This window comes from Phialemonium atrogriseum, assembly GCF_030411735.1.
Source record: "Phialemonium atrogriseum strain 8032-3 unplaced genomic scaffold QBC33scaffold_11, whole genome shotgun sequence".
NCBI lineage: Eukaryota > Fungi > Ascomycota > Sordariomycetes > Cephalothecales > Cephalothecaceae > Phialemonium > Phialemonium atrogriseum.
In genome coordinates this window covers 743,885-766,484 of record NW_026848148.1, presented here as the reverse complement: position 1 = coordinate 766,484, position 22,600 = coordinate 743,885, and the positions used below count along the sequence as shown (strand labels likewise).

The following is a 22,600-nucleotide window of genomic DNA, read 5'->3' as shown; positions in this document are numbered from 1 at the left end:
TACACAACTCTCCCTTGCCGCGTTCCCCGGGCGAGACAACAACAAGCTCGAATCGCAAAATGGGCCATTGAAGGGATGCCCCAGATGTTTGTGGCTTGATCCACACGTCTTGATTGGGCGTGGGGGTTATTCTTCTGTTCCTTCAACGCGACATACACAGCTTGTCGCATGCTGACATTCCGTCTACAACATTCCCTTTGGGTAGATATGTTTAATTGGGCCCGGCCAGAAGCCGAATGAAGAGGCGCGAAGACGTTCCAAGAAGCGATCAACCCTCTCAACTTCCTACAAAAGATGACGACGTCAAGACTTGTGGCTGAGACAATTTGGAATGCTCAGAGACAGAAAGTGGTCTGAGGTGAAGGGTATTATTCTTTGTTGTTTACTTGCCAGCCCTCTTCATGCCAAACGAACATTGGAACAAATCAAGGCCAAAGGTAATGCATGAATGATATCAAGTTTACGAGGTACAGTGCTTCTGTAAACTGTATAACCCAATTAATTGTTGCCTAAAATCGACCAATCTGATCGAAGGAAGTCACCAAGCTTTTGGCCAAAACCGAGAGACGTAGCTACATGACAGGAAGCCGTATACACTTCTCAAGCGATCAAACAAAAATGCCTCCCCACACTTCGGGTTCCTCGCAGCGACTCCTCACTGCCTACGGGGATGGGAGCTGATAAAGTATTCTCAGAGTAAGCCAAGGAGGCCAGCACCGAGTCCGCCGAGCACATCGCTCAGGATTCCGTGGACAGCGATCAGAATCCCATCGATGACGAGGTCCAGACAGTTGAGGAGGCCGCTCAGGGCAATGATCAAGGGGGTGAGGTAGAGCAAGACACAGGCTGTACTCGCGTCAGTCAAACTCATGGTAATCGGCTTATATCTTTATCTTCTTTTCACGTACCGAGGCCCAGCTTGACCAAGACAAACTTCAGCGTGCACGAGATCTCCCAGACCAGGAGCTTGACCTTGATGCCGAGGCAGCCCGAGTCGCACGCGGCGGACCGCGTCACCCCAAAGGCGCGCTTCGAGAGCACGGCGGTGGCGGACTTGAGGGCGTCGGTGATGCCCTGGAAGTCCGGGGCGAGGTCGTTGGCCGCGGCGGTCTGCGTGGCCAGGTCCGGGTTGTCGGGGACCGCGGCGGTGGTCTTGTCTGTGGGTGGGGGAGGTTAGTGACTTGTAACATGCTGCGGAACCCCTGCTCCTTGCCTGGGAAACTTACTGATGTTCGCGGTGTAGCCCTGGACCTGGGCGATGAGGCTGTCCAGTTCGTCGGCCTGGCTGTCGAGCTGGCGCTCGGCAACGATGGGAGTGGCCAAGGTGCTGGCTGCGAAAGCAAAGACGGCGAAGAGGATGGCCTTCATGTTGACGACGAGATTAAACTGTGGCTGAAGTTGTCTGGAAAGAGCTGTCTTGGGCAAGAAGAAGAGTCTTGAGATCTGTTGTGTGCTGCCAAAGTGCGACAGTTATCCAGTCGCGGTCTACACCTTTATACTTTTCCTTCTCCCGTACTGACAATGTTTCGTGGCGAACTTGTTCCCTTGGAAAGGTGTGGATGCTTTTCCTCGGAGTGTCCTCTCCATCGTAGAGTCGTCTGCCCGTGTGGGCAGAGGAGCGTTGTCCACATGGGCTATTTGCGTCTTAGATGATATTCTGCCCCCGTCGGCTGCTTGATGATGTCAACATTCTTGTCTCTTTGCCTTCTTAATCTCCAACCTTCGACAGTTTCGAGCAGTGTTCTAAAAATGAATACATTGACCTCCCATGTCAGAAGGAAATGGGCAAGTTTTGGCGCTGATCCCAGCAAACATATTTGCATCAGCCAAACAGGAGGCTTGGGGAATCTACTGCTTAACAATTTAGGCCGGAAAACAAAGGCCTGTTTTCCTCCGACGATAGTAGCCACTGGAGCAACCTTTTGACGTTGTCTGGGTGAAAGCGGAACCAATAGGGTTCTTTACCCGGCGTTTCCCCCCTCCTATTTTCTCAACCGAGAGGTAGGCAAACAAGGAGATCGCCGACGGCAGTCATTCTAGCCCCCGCTATGGTTGCAACGAGGTGCTAACGGTGCTTAGAGGGGGTGACACAACTCCCTCCTTCATCAGGGGCAATGTACCAACTCTACTCTGATGTAACTCAATGATGTCAGAAGCATGCATTACAGAGAGATGCCCATATGGCAAGGGTGTCGCAGGAGCAAGCAACTTCGAAGACATAAAAAGTAGACGTGTATAATAACTAATAATTTCCTATCAAATGCCAAAATGCCAAGAGAGCAAAGACGTGGGACGAGGTCGAATCCATCACACAGATATTATTTCTTCCCCGGATCGACCCCTGCCTCAACATTGATCAGCAATAGCTTAAGTTTATAGCTTCCTGGCCCCTGGGTTTGATCTGTGGGGGTCTGGGAGGGACATCCTGTCAGCCACAATCGGGCTATGGATCATCTCAACCTGTCATCGCGGGCAGAGCCGCCGGTGGAGTAGGGGGCTAAAGCCGAGTTTGCCTCCTCCCGCCCCAGCTAAGAAGTATTCCAGGATTGCACCACCCATGCAGCAGCCATGCCGCAAAGTAACTGCAGCTGCAGTTTATCCAGATCCGGCCCTCGGTCCCCGATATTAATTAACGGCGGAGCAATTCTGCGTTTCCGGTGACCACTGCACTTGAAGTGGGCAAGATCAACAAGTGTCGAGGCCAGGATCGCCATCCAGAAGGCATTGGAGAACGCTCTAGACAACCACTTGAACCGTTGAATGCAACAAGTTCGGCAGATGCAACGATGCAACGACGCGAGTTAGCCGTTGGAGGGATTAGCAAGTGTTTGAGCATATTGGCCTCGGACAATATCCCCCCAATAGCGCGATAGCAAAGTTGACACTGCAGTCCGGGATATTTCTATCTTCCCGTTCTTGCCGGATTCCGAAGTGGCAACTGCATTGGTGATGCTATTCCCAATGCACCTCCAAATTCGCCCACCTTAGCAGTCATCTCGAGCATAAGCCATTGGCCCGAGTGTTCTTACCAACTTAATTTATACTGAGGTGGAGGAGGTATGACGGTATCGCCGAACCGGAGGTCGCACCTAGGCGAGTCAGTCATGTAACTGAGCATGAATAGGGGCAGTAAAGTATTCGTGTCGCCCTCCACTATTGTTGGATGGATGGATGTCATCTGCGTCACTCAAGTTGCGTAATGTCCCATTTCCCTGTTTATTCTCTGCAGTCGATCAAGCCATGACTCAATCCTGCCAAGGGATTATGATCCAAGCAAGAATGTGCGAGAGAAGAAAAACGAAAACAAGAATGAACAATGGAGGTGGCATTCAGCGGCATGGCTCCCGTGTTGCGAAACCGGGTGCCTAACGCCTTTGTTCACACAAGTCTAGGATAGGGGGAGCTTAATTTGAGAGGATTCCACGTGGAAGGAAGAGAATGTCCGCATCGTGGCGAATTCTGCATTCCGCACCAGGGAACGCCAGTCGCGGATGGAAACAGTCAGGCGCCCACTGGGTTTCCTCGGATACCGCCGCCTTCGTGTCATGCGAGTTGCCTTTGCGTCGTGTTCTCGTACTCAGTCGAACTTGCAGTGTCTCCTGAATCAGAATACTGGACAAGGGTGCAAAAACTAGCTGTGTTTACTCTTGGCTTCTAAGGTTGTAACTTGCCTTTATCTTGGGGACCTTTCATCCCTGGTCCAACGCTTGACATGACAGTCTTTCTGACTCTCGAAAAACCAATGGTATCAAACCGCAGTTTCAGTCTCAAACTTATTTGGCTCGGATCTGCTGGTGCCTAGGGGTGCATTGATGGAAATGGGATCCGGAGTCAGACCTAGACAAACTTCTTTGTTTCTCGTACTTGGGCTCTGGAAGAATCCGAACAAGAAAACATCCTTTGTCCTGGACAAGGGATTGTCAGAGTCTTTATTATCACAATGGACAAAGCACTTTGAGACTCTATGATAATCCTATCGTCGCTGTATATACGCTCGTGGGCATATAAATACAATCCAGGAGGTTGACATCCCGACTCAGTTATGGTTTCTGATATTCCAAACACTCTCCCCCCTTAACCCCAATTCCCACGACGACACAACCACTTACTCACCCACAGGTCCAAATCCCACCCCTACGCACGTCCAAATGTGCAACCGAATCATATGCCACAAGCTCCACTGCGACGTCCGCGGCGTCATCACCACCTCGGAGCCAATCTACGACGCCGACGTTAACGGCCCCATCGTCAGCGCCCACCCCAGCCCCCAGCCCTGTACCTGCCCAAGCGACCCAACCATCAAGCCGCGCCTGAAATGCACCTACGGCCACCGGTGCTGCTACATGGCCGTGCGGATCCTCCCCTGCGCGGACGCGACGTGCACGACACCCACGGAACTCCACAAGTACGAGCCTCGGACGGGGACAGTCTGGGAGCCACTGCCCGAAATCGACAGCGACCCCCTCCCACCAGCCACGGGAGTCCCCGCTCAAGGCCCCCCAGCAGCAGTAATCCCGACCCGCGGCCCGGAGGGCGGCCTCCTGCGGGCAGGGGACCGGATCCAGACGCTCTCGGCGCAGATGCACGCCGTGGGGGCGGCGATTCGGAGGCGGGAGGCGCACCTGGGCGGCGTGGGGCACGGGATCTGCGTCGCCATCGAGGCGGACTGGGAGCGGACGAGGCGGTATCCCGGCGAGCCTCGCCGGGTCCGGTGTAACGCCGAGATCGAGGCCAGGATGCTCAGGTACGTGCTCGGTCTCCTGGGGTGGCTGCTTGAGAGTTCCAGGGCTGAATATAGGGCCTGCAGAGAGGAGCTCAAGGAGTTGCAACTGGCGCATGGAAGTGCCGTTGTTGCGTTGGGCACTCGAGGTTAGTTGAGCTGGGCTTGACGGTCAGGTTTTTTATCGTGTTTGTGGTTAGGTGAGTGTACCCCTTTTGAATATCTCTTTCCTTTGATCACTTCCCTACGTTTCGCCACTACTCGTTGCCGCCAGTCCAGATCAGTCTACTACGGACACAAACGTAAACTAATCCCGAAAGATTTCGGGTGATTTTCAGCACGCACAGCCCGTAATAAGGCACGCATTTCCTGAGATTGTCATGCCCAAAGCTTGATATATGCATCGCAGAGCCGGCGGGAATATAACCAAACATGACCATGGTCGCCTATTCTGGGACAGTTGCCTTTGGTCCAGCAATCCGAGGTGCGGCGGGTTTTGTTTCAGCGACCTAACAGTGAATGGCTCATCTTTCTGGCCATACTTTCACGACAACTTCAAATCCGACCCAATGAAACAGGCTACGAGAGGCGACTAGAGAGCCGGTGATGCCACGGGACAATGGCACCTCGTAAGCCGCCGACTGGGAGTCAAAGCAGACCAGAGTCCACTTGGAGGACAGGTAAGTAGAGAGAGGCACAGTCAGATGCCCGTATTCCCCTCCCTCCCTAACGAAATCGAGAGGTGACGAGGGGACAGCCACAAGGCTTCCGAGCAGGCGAGTGAAGACCTGATGAAGTGGTATATCAAGGGACGTGAACTGCACGATAAACTAGCCGATTAATAGCGTAGAGATCTTACTTCCCGGAAGAATATAAGCTCAGTCTTCCATAGCTCTCTATCGCAAGCATGAGTGCCTGGCCCTAGCACAAAAAGAGCATATAATTTCGAATCTACTGCCAGAACATGAAGGAGAGATATTGAAGACGACACAACTACTCTGCCAGCCACAAAATTTTATCTTCTAATAATCTTCGCCTTCCTGAAATAAGGCATAGCGACGGGCTACTCGACCTGCTATTCCCAGACACAATACCCCCGAGCACCCGGTCCCCCAGCTCGACCACTCCCATCCCAAACAGTCCCACCACCCACCTAAATATATACCCATAGCAACATGACCGAGTGCAAGAAATGTGGCGGCGCCACAAGTTACACCAAGACGTGCAAGAAATGCGGCGGCAAGGGGACCAACGAGTACGAGTGCAAGAACCTGTCCAAGATCTGCTGGCGGTGCTGGGGGAAGGGCAAGTACACGAGGACCTGCGGAGCGTGCAACGGCCATAAGGTGGTCTTGGTGCATTGCAAGGACTGCGGATGACTGACTGTCCCTGGCCGGAGCCCGAGAGGGTGCTCCTTCCCTAGAGGACAGACAAACTCGAGCAAACTTGTCGATGGGACGGGACTTTCCTTGGCCCACCACCCTGCAATGCTATTTATTCACTTCAAGTTTACAACCTCAATCATCTATTTGAAGAAAGACGACACAATGCCGTCAAATACTGCTCGAAGTGACCCAGGCGGTAGACACATAACAGGCCCTATCATCTCTCCCAAAATTGCCAAGTTGTGCAAGAAACTCGGCCCCGTCTGGAGTGTAAAACTCCTTCTCACTCGGCACGGCAAAGGGGCAGGCATAACAGATACATGATAATCCTGCAACTAGTGTATATCAGGTCCCATTACACTTAACCTCCCAACATGTCCTATCGGCGCATGAATACCTCACTCAGCCACGAGTTCCGTCCTCAGTCTAGCGTCTCCCCATGCCCAGTTTACGCCACAGAAGCACAAAAAGGAACCCAGAAAGCACCGAGAAGCTTTCTGCCGTTGCTGAACGTCCCCCAGTGTATCACAGCAATATGGAATAACCAGGAAAAAAGGAAGGAGGGAAGGGAATAGGCCCCTCACTCCAACCCCATCCTAACCTCATCCCCAACCCCCCAACCATCCCCTCCCCCGCCCCCCGCACCCGCCTCCCTTCCGCCCAGCCCGAGCTGCCTCGACAGCGCCGCCGCCGCCTCGGCCTCCTCCTCCTCCTGCTGCTGCTCGCTGACCGGCGGCTCGCTAGGCCGCCTGCCCCGGCGCGAACCACCACCGCCGCCGCCGCTCCCGCCGCCTCGATGGTGGTGGCGGCGCGAGGCCGAAGACCGCGACATGGACGACGTCGCGGAGCGCGACGACGTCGAGAGCAGCGACACGGCGTCGTCGGGCTCGTCGTCCGCGTCCCCGGGGGCCCTCCCCCTTCGGCCTTCCTCGGCGGTGGGGACCGCCCGCGGGGTGGGAATCGGAGCTCCTCCTCCACTGGATTTGGAAGTAGACGACGACGACGGCGTCAGGGCCAGGGTTGGGTGGCTGTCCTCCGGGGTCGGTGTCGTGTCGTCTTCGCTGGCGCGGGGTTGAGACGAGGCAGCCGGTGCACCGTGATCGGCGGCGTTGGTATTATCGCCGCCCTCACCATCGCCGCCTGTCTCGCCGCCACCGCCGCTGTCGTCTTCATCGCTCACCTCGACCAGTTCCGCGTCACGGTACCATTTCCGGCGTCTGGTCCATCTTCCCCAGCCGTCTTGGCCGCGACGACCGTTCTGCCACTATGTTTTTGCGCCAGTGTCGTCAGTATACATCCTCGTCTGCTAGAATATCTTATCTGGAAAAGAAAAACGGCCGAGTAAGCAGGACAGACATACCTTATTATCGTAGTAGACCCACCCCATGCGCCCCCCGGCGCCATCGTAGTCCCACTCTCCCTCCCCCTCGCCCTCTTCCCCAGCCCCTGCCACCGCATCGTCAGGCACGCCGTCGACGCGCCACCGGCTCCCCTCCACCCACCTCCACCCCATGCCGTTGTTCCCGCCGCCGTCCTCGACCTCGGGTAGCTCGAACTGGTCCTTCGGCGGCACGCCGTTGTTGCGCTCGTCCGTCCATGCAGCCCGCTCGTACGCGAACAGGCTATTGGTCCACCCCAGCCCCAGCCACCGCCGCTGGTTCTCGTAGATGATGAACGTGAACCTCACCCCGGCGTCGCGTCCCCCCCTAGCCCGCCTCAGCGCTTTGGTCAGCTCCGACTCGCGCGGTGGCCCGTTGGCCTTCGCCGCCGGTCCCCCCATCGCGCCGGACGCGACGGATGACGATGACGACAAGGAGGGCGTCTGCGGCTGCGGCTGCTGCGACGACGTGGCTGACGACGTCGCAGGCGTGCCGGGGACTGCGGTCACGACAGTGGCGGCAGGTGGCTTCGTGGGCCCCTCGAACTGCATGCCTGTGACGAGGGCGAGGACGGTCCGGACGGAGGCGCTGCGCCACAGGATGGTGCGGGCGACGCGGACGACGCGGGCGTGCCAGGCGAGGACGAGAGTGCCGAAGACCAGGACGACGCGGCGAGTGGTGATGACACGGAAGGGAGGGAGCGTGAGGGCGAACCAGAACGGCGTGCAGAGGAGGATCCTGACGAGCAGGGCCGTCAGTGCCGGGCGGGTGGTGGCGCTGGTGGGCGTGCGCTGGGTGCTGAGGAAGTCGGTCAGCTCGAGGAGCGGTTCGAGGAGGATGTTGCAGCGGCTGGTGAATTCCCTGAGAGTCTCGACCATCTCGTCGAGCGTCTTCTGGTGGCGAGTATTAGTTGTCTCGGCGTGGGCGGCGCTGTGGGAACGTTTATGGCCGCCTGGCTTTGCGCCACCCGTTCCCGTGCTCGACCCTCCCGTCTTGGCCGCCCTGTCGGGAATGCCGTCTACCGAGAGGTTCTTCTGCCTGGTCTGTTTCTTCCCGTTCTTGCCCGAGTTGCCCTCGCCTGTCCCCAGAGTGCTGCCGTCGCCTGAACCCAGGCCCGGCTCGGTCCGTCCGCTGCTGCTCAGCGGGCTGAATCGCCGACCATACATGCCGCCGATGAGCATCAGCACGAGAACGACGGGGCCGGCCAGGCGGATGACAACATCGCCGTACAGCACGGTCGCCCAGAACACAACTAGGAGCAGGAAACTCTCCCACGGGTCACCCGATGTCCAGCTCAGAAGACCGACCAGTTTATTCAGTAACAGTATAAAGGGATGGCTGTAAGCCAGGGCGCGGGTGATCTGCGGGGGCGTAGCGAGCAGCAAAGGCGATTTCTGGTGTACCAAGATTGTGCTCCTCCTCTTTGCAGCCGACGTCGCGCTGGGGGTTGTCGAGCTCAGGGTCGTGGGGGAGAAGGCGGCGTAGGTCGGGTTCGGGGCGCCCGAGGGGGTGTGTGAGATGCCATCCTGGTATGCGCTGTTCCCTGACGGGCTGCTCGGAAGAGGATGGAGGAATGAGGACGAGTCCAGCTGGTCGCTGCGCCGGGAGCGAGGGACGGACATGTGGGTTAGCCAGGGAGTGTCCTATTGGCGAGGAGAGAGAGCAAGAATGTTAGCAGCTGTCGCGAGATGGGTAGATCCAGTGTCATGGTATCAGGTAAGCTAGGGGTGTAGACTAGGAAGGAAGGTGACGCAGTGTTTGGAATTGGGATGGCGGAGCTGCCCATTAGGAAGGAAGCACTGACGTCGAGGCCAACCTGCTTTTGGGGACGCCCAGCATTGACCAGGCGCGCAGCAACGTGACTTTCTGCGGTCGAACACACTCGATCATTCGCTGTTACGCAAAGGGTGTAGGTGAAATCGGATGTAGCAACAGAGAAAACCGAAGATGCTATGGGATGGGAGGGATTTGGAGATTGAAGGAGGGATCAAGAAATGCAGGTTTTGTGCTCACCAGGGCAGCCATTCACAACCTAGCTCAGCTGCTCAGAGCTTCCTCCACCAACCTCTTAGGCTCGGCTCGGATGGACCTTGTCAGTAACGTCATCCGCCAGTCCTGGCCGCAAGCTCGATGTTGGACTGGATTGCAAAATCTAGGGCAAAGCACCGAAAATAGAAACAAAAAATATAATGTTATCTTGGCCTAGGTATGATGCAAAAGAAGCAAAATCCTGTCAGACAAGGGTGCGTCGAAGCGGGAGGAGGTTGCGCCAGGGTTGACAATGAATGGCCAAGCGCCGCCTTGGTGCTTGTCCCTGTACCCCACATTGTCCAAGCCCTGCGCGAAATCACATGCCAAACGGACAGCCGTGACTGCAGGTTTGCCTAGGTAGGTAGGTTATTATTATTCTTAGGTAGGTCGGTACCTACCTACTATGATGGCAAGGTAAAGTATAATTACCCTGAGAAGCCATCGAGTTTTGTACTGATTATAGCTCAATTATAAGCTTGATGTGCAAAGCTTTAAGCTTCGACGTGCCTTTGCTGTGCCTTTGCGTCTACGGACAGAGGTAATAAAACATATTACTGGCTCGAATGCCAGCCGCAACCCGATAACATGCCCCTTCCCGTACACGCCTGTAAAGTTAGGTATTAAGAAAATACGATTACGCCTTGTCTCCCCAACTGAATCGTGAGAGCTTGGCTACAATTATTTGATCGCGAGGTGTCTCCTGGCTGCCGTCCCCATCCTACAAATCTAGCACCCCCGAGCAACCGCCTTTCGAGTTGGAAAAAAACTGAAACGATCCAGCAAACAGCAACGAAGGCCATAGCTAACAGATGCTGGCCCAGGCGAATGAAACTATCAAGGTCAAGTCGCGTGGCAAGTCGTGTGTGGGGATGAATCAATCACCCAACGCCACGCCAACGGACCTTAAGACGAACTGACTTGTCTGCTCGGGATGGCCGGGGTGCTCGAGCCAAAACTGTAAAGATACCAAGTTAGCAGGTGTCGCCCCCTTCGCTCGTCTCCTTTCGAGAAGAAGAAAAAGAATAAAACTTGCCTCTTGTATTGATATTCAATCTCGCCATTCACGGTTTTGGCCCATCGACAGAACCGTCGTGTATGAATTCGGCCGTTCTCTTCGCGTCCCATCGTCCTTGTCTCTTCAAGCACGAACTTCTGCTCCTTCGGCATGCCTTCCTTCGTCGTTGTGAGGGTGACTCGACACGCGCCAAAGCCGCTCTCATCCAGCTGCTCAACCAGCATGCGGGTTATGTTCATCGGCTCGATCCTCACCGTGCGACCCCCCTCCAAATTCGCTTTTGCCATCTTCGTCAGAGCGTCAACCGTAAGCTGCAGGTGGGGCCCATCCTTCTGTCTGAGGAAGAAATTCCCTTGCCCATCCTCGTACATGGCCAGCTCAAAGCGCTCCGTCTTGGCCCCTGCATATGGATCGGGCTTTATGGCCATGGCACCAACAGACCTAACGCGAAGAGGCGCCTGGTAGCTGCCGCCATCTGCACTCAACTTAAGTGAAGCACCCTCGGCAGATTTGCTCGGCGCTCTCAGAGTCTCTCTAGAATCTCCCATCGGACTCGGCCGCCTAGCCGGATTAGCCGGAGCTGTGGATGTGGACGAGGGAGTTTGCGGCCTCGAGTGGGAAATTTGGTCCGGCTGGGTGGGAGGCGTGGGCTCACTCCGAACTGCACGCCACCGGCTCATCTGAGCCATGTCATCAGGGCGGACAATGATTGGAGTCGAAGATCCCGAAGGAGGTTTCGACATGGGACCTGGCGTAGATGACGAGCTTCTTGCCTGCATGCCGGCGCCAAACCCGGGCGATAGCTTGCTGGCCTGCGTTGTCTGGCCGTTGCTTTGCAGGATGTCCTGGCTAGACTGTCGAGCAGGCACCCCTTCACTGCGAGCGACGCTGCTTTCGCGCTGCTTGGAAGCAGACAACGGGTTGCGCGCCGCTTCTGCGGATGCGGCACGGAGAGGGGCCCCCGTTGCCTGCCCAGTAATACTCCTGGCATCCCGTGGGCCAGCCATCAAAGGAGTCTCATTCGGTAATGGATGGCTACCTGCCCGCGGGGGTGCCATAGTCTCGGCGCGCGGCAGCTTCTGCAAACCATTTTGCGTATCATCTGGCCACGACTCTCGACGAGGCTCACTAGATTTGCTAGCCGACAAATTGGTCGAGGCGGGAGCCGCCGGACTACGCCTGGTAATTTGAGGGTTTCTAGTGGGCGGAGACATACTTCCTTTGCTCTTTGGCGTTGCCTCCGCGCTCGATACGGAGTTCCCAGGGTGCGGTGGGCTCGGCCCTGAGCTGGCCGTGGTATTGTCTTGCCTCTTTGCACCTTGTGCGTCTCCGGCCCCATTAGCCGCTTCCTGAGATTTAGACAGTCCGGTCTTCTTGGTGGTAGTATCGGAAGTAGTTGCTTGATCTTGATCCCCGTTCGCCTCAGATAGCGTCGCAGTAGTTCCTTCTCCAGGGCCGATCGGCTTCGGCTCGCGCGACGAATTCACCGGAACATGTGTAGCAGGGGTGGTGGTGTTGGCTGACCGAGTGTCATGAGCAGGCTCATCTGGCTTGTCCTCGGCCGCGTTACTCTTGGCTGCCTTGTCCTTGGCTGTGGGTTTCGGTGCGGTTGTATCTTTTCCAGCATCCCGTGCCGCCGCAGCTTTGGTCGAAATCGAGGTTCGACGGCTTTCGCCGCCTTCCATGTTGACATCCTCATCAGAATCATCTTTGGCATCCGAATCGTGATACGATTCGGTATCGTCGTCCTCCTCGGGGAGAGGGATATCCGTCATCTCGACATCGGAATCGGCTTTATCGGCTTGGGCCAAGCTACCAGCCGAATCCTTAGGACCAGACGTAGAAGAACCCGAATCCTGTCCGGGACCCTTGCCAGCCTTGCCAGCCTTGCCTTTGTCAAGTTTGGCGGGCTGGGCCGATTCGGTCGTACTAGCGGGAGGATCGGACGGTTTGTCCACGTCAGTGGCAATTGGCGATACTTGTTGGGGGGATGGCTGGCCGACGGCTAATTACATTGATGTGTCAGCTGTAGTGAAAGCATTGAGAAGGAATAGCTTCGGACCAACCTGATAGCCGCATCTCGGGCAGTCCCTGCTTCTGACGTTGGCCTTTCATTGTCTCATAGCTGTCATAGCCATGAGCTCTCGCGTAATGGTCGCGTGCCACTTGGAAGTTCGGTATGAGAATGGATCCGGGATCCTCCATATCGAAGAGTGAGAGGTCTTTGGCCCGGAGCCATCCCACGGATCTGGTAATCATTGTCCAGTCAGTATTCTTTCCGTCTTGGGAGTCGACTATCAGCAGCGGTGCTCGCGAAGGAAACTCACCGGGCTCCGTCAAAGTACATGACTGGGAATTCTCGCTTCGTCAAGAGTGGCCCGCCATCCTCGTACCCCTTCGCCCAACCCTTGATCCCCTGCGTCAGACGGTCAATCAGATAGCATCTCGGTGCCCTAACCAAGAGTCCCGTGGTTGCAAGGGTTCCGAGCATGCCTGCCACTGACAAGTCACCCCATGGCAACAGCATGACGGCATACTTGGTCTTGTTCTTACTCCAGTATCCGAGGTAGAGTTCGCCGGGGACCGGGTGGGTAACGCCGGAAAATGACGTGGACGTGGCCGCAGCTGGCGGAGGTTTGGCCACAGATTTGCTGTTCTCGGAAGAGCCGCTAGGGGTCTGCTTCGCCAATATTTTGGCCGCCATCTTCCGAGCTTTAGGAGTCTCGACAGGCCCAAAGCCCATAATCGCCCGCTCCGACTTTGTCAAGTGATTCCGGTTGAACGGCTTGTAGCCTCGCTCAAATGCCTTCCGAACAGCCGCATTATTCTTCTCGGCCATCTCGGCATCGCAATCAAAGACAAGATGACCAAGCGTTGCGATAGCCAGCGAGTGTTCTTTGGAAAGATAGTTGTGCTGGATGCCATGAAGATGTTTGGCCGAGCCATGAAGCGGGTTGAGGTTGAAGTGAACCCCATGCTCATCGCACTTGAGGATGTACCAGTCGCCCTCCCCAGGCGGATACTCGATGATCACATGCTTATACTCAGCATGCCCATCCTGGTAGACTTCGTCAAAAGAAATAGACCGCTTGGCAGCCGGCTTCTTCTGCGACTGCCGTTGAGGGGCATCGTTGCCCTTCTCTGGGTTATCAACGTCAACGATTTTCGCTTTCTTCAACCTAGCTTGTGGCGAACTAGGCTGCGAATCCGCCTTTCTTTTCTGGGGTGCAGGTGCAGGCATAGGATTCGCTACATGATCCACGTCGGGGGCTGTAGCGGCCAGCTGTGATGGCGATGGACCCTCAGGCATTCCGGGATGCTGGGATGCGGCTTTGTTTGAGGCATCTCTGTCGGCCAGGTTTGCTGGTTGCTGTGCCTGTTTCTCTCGGCCCTCGGAGTTGTCACGATGGCCATTAACCCTTGCCCCCGACTTGGCGGGTTGAGATGCTGACCCAGCCCGAACAAGGTCCGGGTCCGGGCGGTCGCCATCTGATTTCTTGCTCGATGATGAGGGCGGGCGAGAGTCCGCAGCTGGAATAGGCGAGCTCTTCTTGCTTGTTGTTTGCGAAGGGACCTGCTTGGCCTAGGATCATTCGATAGTCAGGGACTGGCACTGATGATGCGCAGAATAATGCATGCAGCGGATAGATAATAAACTTACAGGACCTGCAGTGGCTGTGCTGGCCAAGGCAATGAAGGCGCTAAACATCTCCATATGCTCGAGGACCCTTCGGGAGTGAACTTGCTTTCGCTGCGCCTTCTTTGCCTCGTAGTCCTCCTGCAGTTGATTCAGGCATTTAGAGCGCTTCCTCTCGAAGTAGGGAAGGAGTGATGGATGGATGGAATGGCAGGCCTCAAGGGCCTGCTTCTCCTGGGCTATGTCGGCAATGATCGTCTTCTTGGCCTCATTCAGTGCCCGTTTTTCTCTCCGCTCCTCGGCCTCGTACTGAGAAATGATAGCAGCATGTTCCGTGTCCCATTCCGAGAAGCGCTGCGTTATTTCTACAGCTGTGGGCGGCCCTACTGGCGCCATGTTGGTCATAGGGGGAGGAGGTATACCTCCAGGGATTCCGTCGTTGTTGCGGCGTACACAATTCGGAAGGAAAAATTAGGGTTCACGCGGCGCAATTAGCGTCGCACGAGTAAAACTCAAGATGCCGTATATCTGACAGCCTGCTGCACAAGGTTAGATAACATGGCAAACAACAAACAATCTAGGGTGATGATGATTTGGGATAGAAAGTAGAAACGGACAGGTGGCAAGGTTAGACGCGATGGAAGTGGAAAGGAGTGGTTTAATAATGCTGCCGTACTCTTGGAAGGTGTAAGAATTCGGAAATACGGGATGATATTGCCGTCTTCGCGAAGGATAGCCGCTAGGCCCTGATTAAAGCACCTGTTAACAGTGGTAAGTAACGCGGGCTTATGAGCGGCTGATTATGCAACTCTGGCTGAGTAGCACGTCAGGAGTTTTAAGCGTAGCAGTACTGCAAGAGACACTGGTACAAAACCATCGACGGGCGTGCAAAGTCCCCGATGGCAGTGAGTGGTATGAATTTCAGAGTATTGTACGAGTGTGAACGATGGCGCTCGCGACAGATGGAAATTTACGTGTTGCCGCTTGGCAGTGGGAGAAATGCGATGATGTGGTGACGGATGTTTTTCGAGAGATGGATGGCAGCGAGGACGCGACTGAACAAGGTTTCATAAACTTACCAGACTGGGAAGGATTGGTGCAGAGCGCCAATAACCAACAGGGAGATGAGATGGAAGGTAATGCCCGCGCCTCTGGAATTGTTTTGAACGGCTGTAATAAAAGGAGGGACAGAGAAGAAGAGTGGCACAATCGTAATTCAAGAATGCGACGGGAGGAGTGTGGTGGGTGGTATTATGAAAGGAAATGGGAAAGGAGGGAAATGGAAGTGTTTCCGATCGGGGGGTTACAAAATACACTAGGAGTAAGAAAATCCACCCATTCGAGGGTGGGCATAAACCTTGCCTGGCACCCAAGTCGCTAGTCGGCCATCTTCTAGTGTGGGCATATGAAATTCGGTTTGGCGGGGAGTACATGTGTCGGTACCTACCGTCCATAATATCCATTGGTCTTTTCTATGTATTCCGTGTCAAATGGCACAGACAATGTGGCCTGAGGCATGAAATGGCCCGCGTAGCGATCCAAGAAAAAGGAAATGAAGATGACATAGTCCAGGTGCGCCACGGTAAAGCCATCGGCGGTGTAACAGCTAAAAACGACGATTCACTACGAATTGCACACCTAATTGACTCGTGACGCTTGCCGGCTGTCCAGGTACCTAATAGGTAATTACAGAATACACACGTAAGAGGCCCATCCCTTACGTCCCTTACCTAAGCATACCTAGGCATGGAACAGCGCGGGTATCAAGCAAGGTATGAACCCCTGACGTAAATACCACGCCGAATCCAGGACATACCTTTAAGCTCTCCTTGTAAACTTGCAAGTTCGGGAGGTTGGGTTGGGGAGGCGTGGGAGGGGGAGGTAAATTCGTTAGTTTGGGATAATTCCCGTCCTTGACCCCGCGAACCCGAGGCACTGCTGATTATTTGGTAGCACGCGGGTAGGTCCCTAGGGTCGGTCCATCGGACAGACCTCACTCTCGTTATGACTCTCCTTCAGTGGAAAAAAATAGTGGGGCTCTCGTTGTCCGTAAATGCTGGTTCGCTTGTTCTTTCTTGCCATGGATACGGAGTATGCATTACATAACTGCTCCAACTCAATCAGGAGACCTCATCAATCAGAGCGTCCCTCCTTCCCCATCAATCGAGCGTTGCCCATCGCTGGTCTAACTGCCGCCCAAGTCTTCTGCAAGACACTTATGCAACGAAGCGAGCAGCCAGTCAGCGTTTCTGCCACGAGGTAGGTATCCACGAGAGCCCAATATTAAAACAGAACATAAGCTCGCGCCCGCCTAGACACGCCCAATCAAAAGTCTCAGCTTGAGCAAAGGCCCGACACTTGGCAGCCGGCTGATCCAATCCTTGCTATCCACGACTGACTCCAACGACTTCCCTCGAGTTGATCATTGATCTTCATTCGCCCATCGATTGGATCCATCAGGGTGTCACACCATCATTTCTCACTAGTATTGTCAGACGAAATTCGATCGAGATTTTGGTTAGTTTTCAGTGGCGCTGCGTTGGAGTGATTTGTTTTGTTATTTCTTAGTAATTATCATTACCATACTGTACAATAGCCCGTGCCCCAGTCAAAAGGATCCCGAATTTGGACTCTGGAGAGTAAGTGTACCCACCCGTACATATTCAGCATCAAATATTCCAACCCGGCCGTCTTCCGCGCAGCGTTTACTTCAACGTCGCTATCGAGTTCGGTTGGATGGACCCGGGCCGGGACGGAGTCGTCCGGGAGTAGAACCGTCTTTGTCGAGGAACCCTTCGCAAGCGACGCCGGCCGGGGCTCTCGACCATCATGGACCCAAGCCGTTCGTCCAAGTGCCACGCGTCTCGATAATTCTGGCCACTAACCTCCCCGGCAGTTGTCGAACAGCTTCGTCCTCCTCCTTTAAGATCAATCCGCTTGCGTGGAGAAACCGAGTCTTGAAAACGTGCCACAGTTCTTGATCCTGCGCACTACTGCTACCTGGCCGAGGATAGTACGGGTCGTTGCGCCAGAAAGACTTGGCAGCTTGTTCGATACCGCTCTCATCCATGGAGAGCTCCCTGCAGCAATCGAAATCGAGAATCCACATAGCATGTAGACCGAAAGCAGAGGTAAACTCCCGAGATCCGATGCCAGGCCGTGAGTCCAGGGCTGATCTAGATTGATTGGGGGGGTGAGGGCGTGTGATGACGAATTCCACGTCGTTGGCATCGACTTTTGGAGCCCAGTGGAGAAAGGCGAGCGCGTCTGCCATTGCGATGGCGTATTCTTCTGCTGGAAGGCCCAGCTCCTCAATCTGATTGATATGTGGAGGGAAGTTGTATGGACCCTGTCGACTTACTCAAAGTCAAATGGTGTGTTTGAGTTTCGTATGTCTTCTTCATCTTGGTAATTCGTAACTACCTCTACCTAATTACCTACCTAGGTAGGTAGGTACATAGCTAGGTAACCAACCGCCTTGTCTCCTGCGTCGTCCACGATTTTGATATCTCGTTGATTTTTCCAGCACAACTCTTGTTTTCGGTCCGGTTGAACCTGATAACATATTGTTATGACTTACGACCTAGCGGGTGTTATATAGGTAATCTACCTCAACCCTCGATTACCAGGTATATCCCTTCGCATCAGCATACCCGTAGCCCTCCTTGACCATCTGCTCCTCAGCTTTGTCTCGACAAGGGCTGCAGTTAAGCCCTCTGTACTCCTCATCCTTCTTGCAATCCCCCATCCGGCAGCGCCCGTACAGCGCCCGGCGCCGCGCCTCGCGGCACCAGTGCATGTTAGTGTGCGACGTGATCTGCCTCTCGCAGGTCGGGCATACCACCCGGATGGTGCTCGACTCGCACATCGCCCCTTTCCCTCTTGGCCTTCGACCCCCTACTATCGTCGACCGGGTCGGCACAGTGGTGCAAGACCGGGCGGCTCGGGATTTTGGTGGTCGATTTTTGGTAAGTATCTGGCTGAATATGAGTTCAGTATCTTGGTTGAGTTAAGCCGGCGAGGATCCAGGCCTACCTCTGGCTGAATAACTGGCTTACTTGTGGCTCGTTTTAAGTCGATCCGTGTCGCTTGAATGGCCGCTGGATGCTGGATACAGGTATGGGTTTGGTAATCGCTCGCTCATGAAAGATTTACAATACAAGTTTCTCTCACGATGCAAAAGCCCTCAGATCCATGCTCTTATATTTCTGCATCCAGTTTGCAAGTTAGCGACGGGTGAATGCAGCTCAACGACCTAATTCGTCGCCTTCCACGATACCATTCGGTTAATGGGTGGACCAGCTTGGATCTGGGTCTTGGGCTACCTAGCGGCACAGCCCAATCAGGAAAGTTCTGGATGCAAGTCCATGCCGAGTCCGTTCAAGTCGAGTGATTGGAACATCACCACTTAAGCGCTCGGGGGGCAAGTGCGACCCGAAACGAATCTGGCGATCCCATAAATTACTACTGATTGTTATGTTAATTACCACAAACAGGCTCTCCAAAGCAGACGAAAGACAGGTTTTCCGGGCACGAAATACGGTGGTTGATCGAGCAGGAACCGGGCCTTTGTAGCACTGAGGACCCCCTTGATGTTATACAACGTCGGCGTCTAGCCCACGCTAGACTAGCCCCATGACTGATGACGGCTTACGTCTGCCGTACAAAAAGCTTCGATCTAGGTTACGCAACGGGTGAATCCACGACTTTGAACGGCTGGTGTGCCAGAAGGATTCACGGTGATTACTTGGTGTTGCCAAACATCCGTGATACTCTACCCCTAGCATGTGAAGACGTCAGCTGTAATTAGCCCCGAGAAGATCAGACACTCCAGAGGTGCCAACGCAGTCCTCCCGTTCCAATGACTAAGATTCGTAATCAAGACAACGCTTACAGTGATCAGCTTCTAGGTCCAGATCTCTTGTGCCCCGTCAGCGCCATTGGTTCATTCGCCCTTGAATCAAAGCCTTGAAGCCACAATAATCACGTCTCAAGGGTGATGGTCCATCGCTTTGCCATATCGGGCAAGTGCAGAAGGGTCTTAGGGTCTTACCCGATTTCCACAGTTTGTTACAGTGGCAAGTACGTTGATGGAGCTACTATTTGTAGATGTGAATGAGACTTCTGAAGACTGCAATGAGTTAGACCGGAGATCCATGACGGACAGCAAAGCTCTGGGGGCCCTTGCAGTGGTTGACAAGAATACAAAATAAACCACTAACGTCAGTAAACCAAGGTCTGACAGGCATGCATCGTATATTTGGTGGCTCATAATATCAACATCGTGGTATGACACTAGAAGACTCAAGATTGACGAGGATGCTACATAGATTATTCATGGTCCAGAGTAATGGTAGAGCCAACCAACCACGAGATCTAGAGTACCACTCAAACGTAACTTGCTATCCCTGTTGCCATCTAGGTCTGAACATTTGAGAACGTGTTAATAATTGAGTGGGAAGATGGTGCCGCTTTAAATGAAGCAGTTGTCCACTCCCCGCACAAGGACTTCCTTCTCCTATCGAATTAGGTCCAAAGTCTTTCCACAAGTGTCTGTCTCTAAGCCGTAGGCTCCGGTCGAATCTCATTTGGGTCGGGGTTTTTGTTCTCAAGAGCCAGTGCAAGACTTCAACAAGATCGCCGTAGGAGCCGAGACTTCGATATTGTTGTCGGTACTCGCCGACGAACCCCCTTGTTCTTTCCTTCCGGTCTTGGTCTTTCCTTCCCGACCAGGCCGCAGACGTCAGCGGCCCCGCTCCATTGATTCCGTAGCTCAGCAGGTTGCAAACCCGGAGCCTCTAACTAGCGCCGGCCTGCACTCGACGTGGAGCTCGGCCCCCTCCGAGTAGCGGCCCCGTTCCCCTCCGAGTTGACGAGCAGGGTGGCACCGAGGGGCAGCTGCAGCGGGAAGGGCAGCGGGTTGAATGGGCTGGCCATCATGACGATGCCGAAGGTCTGGACCATCTGTCCGCGGGCGCCGTCGCGGTTCGGGACCTGCGTGGCAGTCTCGGCTGGCGGTCGGGGAGCGGCAGTTCTGCCTCGGGAATTCGCCTTGGACCGGTTGCTCTGGTAATGGGTTTGGGTGGACATTGCGATATTTGAAGGCACTGTTTCTGCTGGAAAGGGGGAAGAAATCGATGGGAGGGGTTTATGGGGTCATTGTTCTAGTGGGACAGGTTAGCAGAGAGCTCGCGCCTTAAATGCGGCCATACTTTGTGAAAAAGTGAAAAAGAAGTAAATGTTTTGCAGAAGAGTCATCCGATATCGAGGAGGTCGATTTCAAGTCGGTTTCAGCCCCTGCCAGTTCGGCTCCCAACATACGATGTCATAGCTCCTCCCGCGTGCCAACCTCGAGAATCGCGTCGGGCGAGTATCGGAGCCGGGAGAGTGGTTCGAAAATATGCTGAAATTTGGCCATCCAGCTGTGCTGGAACTCGGATTGAAACAGGGGGCCTAGAATGGAGCGTTTAGAACGAGACCTACAGATATTAATCACCCCACGACGTTCGCCCAGAAGGCCAGATTCGGAACCACGGGGTGCCAAGAAATTCGCGGGACACCCCGCGAAATTGCAGTGTGAACCGGCATCGAGGAGCGCATGGCGGCGTGGCGGCGTGGCAACAGTCGTGGCGGTATGGCCAATAGATGAGAGCCAACAGGGGCTGGAGTCGACCAATTGTACCTGTACGATGTGTGTTGGCGTGGAGGGAGAGTGCATTGTCCACTTAGAAGTCGAGTCAAATGCCGGTGCGCGCATTTGAGTGCATATTGGCATGCCGTATCCGTGAGGTTGGAGCATCCGCTTTAGGAGACACATCCCCGACTACACACGTGAGAGAAGAGAGAGAAAGCAGACAGAGATCAAGAAGAATGAAAAAAGAAACATTAGAGGCGAGAATTACAGTCTTAGCATCAGAATTGGCGATAGCTGCTAAGGTAGAAATCATTGCCTTGCCTACCAAATTTAAGGTCAAGAGATAATGATGAGGCTCGACGAGGGTCGAAGGGTTTGTAGAATATCCACCACAGTAGACATAACCACATGAATATGGACAAGTCATCAGCATTTGTAATTGGATTCATTGACTGTGCAATGGACGAATTAGACAATGCCAGCTCGTGTTCTCACCACCAACTTTGGCCTGGTTTCGCGCCACTAAGCTAGGCCTCTACAGGACAATTACAAGTCCATCCCGCGAGGCTGCCTTGGTCGACTAATAGAAACGTAACGGCTGCGGAATCCCGCGATGCAAGGGGGGGGGGGGAAATCGTGGGGAAAGCGCGTGGCCGCTCATTTGCCACGGGGGAAGAAGAAAGCAATGGAACTTGGCGGACGATCGTGGTCATGAGGTTGGTGCTTGGGATGCTCGGCTGGACCGCGAACCCGGAACCGGAAGCTCTGTTAGTCTGTTCGGCTAACTGCAGTCAGCATAGGCTGCAGTGGATGCAGCATTTGTCTACCACTAGTGATGCAGAACCGGTGGCGATCTGGAATCAATGGTCGAGAGCAACGCACAAAGACCGCGTTTGCCGGGGCGAGCTGAACCCTTGGCTTGTCCAGATGCCGAGCCCGGACAGCAAGCTGCACGTCTATATAAGCTTGGCTCAACCCGTTCCTACACCTTCTCTTCCTTCCCCGATCGACACCGATAATACATACTATCGAAAGAACCCAAGCCTCACGCAACAAAACATCCCAACAACCAACCCACCAACCAACCAACCCACCCCAAGTCATCAATATGAAGGGCGACTGTGGCTGCTCCGGTGCCTCTAGCTGCAACTGCGGCTCTGGCTGTAAGTTCCATGATATGCCGTCGGCATTTGACACTGCTTTTATTTATCTTGACATCGATGCTAACCGTGGCACTTCCAGGCTCCTGCTCCTCGTGCGGACACTAAACCGTTCCTCTCAACAACATCGAATTTCCCTTCTCGATAGGAGTCTTTAGGGTCGTCGCCGTCGTGATCGGGGGAGTTTGGGGCATTCGGACGGCGAGGGGTCGGTTGTGGGAGCGAGAATGAGCTCATAGTCCTTCATTTCGAAATATACTCAACTTGCAGCGCGCGCACAAGCAAGACTATCCCCATGCTACCGTGCTTGAACGAGTGCCCCCTGATGTTAATATTAATGATGTTAATATTAGTGACCCCTCTCGCTGCCTCGACCCCACCATTAAGCGTTGCTGGTAATAGATGAGCAGAGATTTGCTCGAGGTAGTCGACCCAAGTAGCCCCTCGGCGGCAAGCAGGCATGCACTTTGTTCAGGGGGGCCAATTGGGGTGGCCAGCAACCTTAAACAAAGAAACTCGGGTATTTTCCCTTGGACATCTAGGTTATATACACATTCTGTAAGGGACTCTGTCCCATCGAGGCGGAGTGTCCCCTGCTTTGGAATGAGGGGCGACAACTCTCTGCGCATCCATCCACTA

The 22,600-nt window shown here is 54.5% G+C and overlaps 8 protein-coding genes across 8 annotated transcripts; 1 reads left to right on the top strand and 7 right to left on the bottom strand.

The window, feature by feature from the left end:
• Positions 1 to 621: 621 nt before the first annotated feature.
• QBC33DRAFT_619334 (uncharacterized protein) lies at positions 622 to 1,717 on the bottom strand. The gene is made up of 3 exons (XM_060432733.1): positions 1,227 to 1,717; positions 909 to 1,157; positions 622 to 846 (listed from the first exon to the last, which is right to left on the bottom strand). The coding sequence occupies exons 1-3, from the start codon at positions 1,366 to 1,368 to the stop codon at positions 692 to 694; spliced, it is 546 nt and encodes a 181-aa protein (XP_060284072.1). The 5' UTR covers positions 1,369 to 1,717; the 3' UTR covers positions 622 to 691.
• Positions 1,718 to 4,148: 2,431 nt separating this feature from the next.
• Positions 4,149 to 4,874, top strand: QBC33DRAFT_558686 (uncharacterized protein; the record flags this gene model as incomplete). The annotated part of the gene is made up of 2 exons (XM_060429902.1): positions 4,149 to 4,744; positions 4,808 to 4,874. The coding sequence occupies 2 exons, from the start codon at positions 4,149 to 4,151 to the stop codon at positions 4,872 to 4,874; spliced, it is 663 nt and encodes a 220-aa protein (XP_060284071.1).
• A 972-nt stretch (positions 4,875 to 5,846) lies between these two features.
• QBC33DRAFT_60988 (uncharacterized protein) lies at positions 5,847 to 6,198 on the bottom strand (the record flags this gene model as incomplete). Its single annotated transcript, XM_060432408.1, has 1 exon — positions 5,847 to 6,198. A coding segment is annotated over one exon (352 nt), but the record flags the coding sequence as incomplete, so codon positions are not given.
• A 359-nt stretch (positions 6,199 to 6,557) lies between these two features.
• QBC33DRAFT_60854 (peroxisomal membrane protein PEX30) lies at positions 6,558 to 9,273 on the bottom strand. Its single transcript, XM_060432363.1, has 2 exons — positions 7,466 to 9,273; positions 6,558 to 7,369 (listed from the first exon to the last, which is right to left on the bottom strand). Exons 1-2 carry the CDS (start codon positions 9,104 to 9,106, stop codon positions 6,686 to 6,688), a joined length of 2,325 nt encoding a protein of 774 aa, XP_060284069.1. The 5' UTR covers positions 9,107 to 9,273; the 3' UTR covers positions 6,558 to 6,685.
• A 781-nt stretch (positions 9,274 to 10,054) lies between these two features.
• Positions 10,055 to 14,911, bottom strand: QBC33DRAFT_60955 (uncharacterized protein). Its single transcript, XM_060432399.1, has 6 exons — positions 14,844 to 14,911; positions 14,192 to 14,706; positions 12,858 to 14,113; positions 12,597 to 12,778; positions 10,549 to 12,535; positions 10,055 to 10,470 (listed from the first exon to the last, which is right to left on the bottom strand). Exons 2-6 carry the CDS (start codon positions 14,570 to 14,572, stop codon positions 10,419 to 10,421), a joined length of 3,858 nt encoding a protein of 1,285 aa, XP_060284068.1. The 5' UTR covers positions 14,573 to 14,706; positions 14,844 to 14,911; the 3' UTR covers positions 10,055 to 10,418.
• A 2,083-nt stretch (positions 14,912 to 16,994) lies between these two features.
• On the bottom strand, positions 16,995 to 17,507 carry QBC33DRAFT_450678 (zinc finger protein-domain-containing protein; the record flags this gene model as incomplete). The annotated part of the gene is made up of 1 exon (XM_060424574.1): positions 16,995 to 17,507. A coding segment is annotated over one exon (513 nt), but the record flags the coding sequence as incomplete, so codon positions are not given.
• A 282-nt stretch (positions 17,508 to 17,789) lies between these two features.
• Positions 17,790 to 18,035, bottom strand: QBC33DRAFT_558683 (uncharacterized protein; the record flags this gene model as incomplete). Its single annotated transcript, XM_060429901.1, has 1 exon — positions 17,790 to 18,035. One exon carries the CDS (start codon positions 18,033 to 18,035, stop codon positions 17,790 to 17,792), a length of 246 nt encoding a protein of 81 aa, XP_060284066.1.
• A 1,827-nt stretch (positions 18,036 to 19,862) lies between these two features.
• On the bottom strand, positions 19,863 to 20,374 carry QBC33DRAFT_60811 (uncharacterized protein). Its single transcript, XM_060432349.1, has one exon. It carries the CDS (start codon positions 20,255 to 20,257, stop codon positions 19,970 to 19,972), a length of 288 nt encoding a protein of 95 aa, XP_060284065.1. The 5' UTR covers positions 20,258 to 20,374; the 3' UTR covers positions 19,863 to 19,969.
• Between the last annotated feature and the right edge of the window lie 2,226 nt (positions 20,375 to 22,600).

What these genes read in the sequence shown, in the direction of transcription:
- QBC33DRAFT_619334 (XM_060432733.1), bottom strand. Translation starts at nt 1,368, where the DNA reads ATGAAGGCCATCCTCTTCGCCGTCTTTGCTTTCGCAGCCAGCACCTTG. An exon ending in GGGCTACACCGCGAACATCA is followed by an intron (nt 1,158 to 1,226) that starts GTAAGTTTCCCA and finishes CCCCACCCACAG; the next exon opens with ACAAGACCACCGCCGCGGTC. An exon ending in CTTGGTCAAGCTGGGCCTCG is followed by an intron (nt 847 to 908) that starts GTACGTGAAAAG and finishes ACGCGAGTACAG; the next exon opens with CCTGTGTCTTGCTCTACCTC.
- QBC33DRAFT_60854 (XM_060432363.1), bottom strand. Translation starts at nt 9,106, where the DNA reads ATGTCCGTCCCTCGCTCCCGGCGCAGCGACCAGCTGGACTCGTCCTCA. An exon ending in GGGTCTACTACGATAATAAG is followed by an intron (nt 7,370 to 7,465) that starts GTATGTCTGTCC and finishes GCAAAAACATAG; the next exon opens with TGGCAGAACGGTCGTCGCGG.
- QBC33DRAFT_60955 (XM_060432399.1), bottom strand. Translation starts at nt 14,572, where the DNA reads ATGACCAACATGGCGCCAGTAGGGCCGCCCACAGCTGTAGAAATAACG. An exon ending in ATGTACTTTGACGGAGCCCG is followed by an intron (nt 12,779 to 12,857) that starts GTGAGTTTCCTT and finishes AATGATTACCAG; the next exon opens with ATCCGTGGGATGGCTCCGGG. An exon ending in GCCCGAGATGCGGCTATCAG is followed by an intron (nt 12,536 to 12,596) that starts GTTGGTCCGAAG and finishes CAATGTAATTAG; the next exon opens with CCGTCGGCCAGCCATCCCCC.
- QBC33DRAFT_60811 (XM_060432349.1), bottom strand. Translation starts at nt 20,257, where the DNA reads ATGTCCACCCAAACCCATTACCAGAGCAACCGGTCCAAGGCGAATTCC.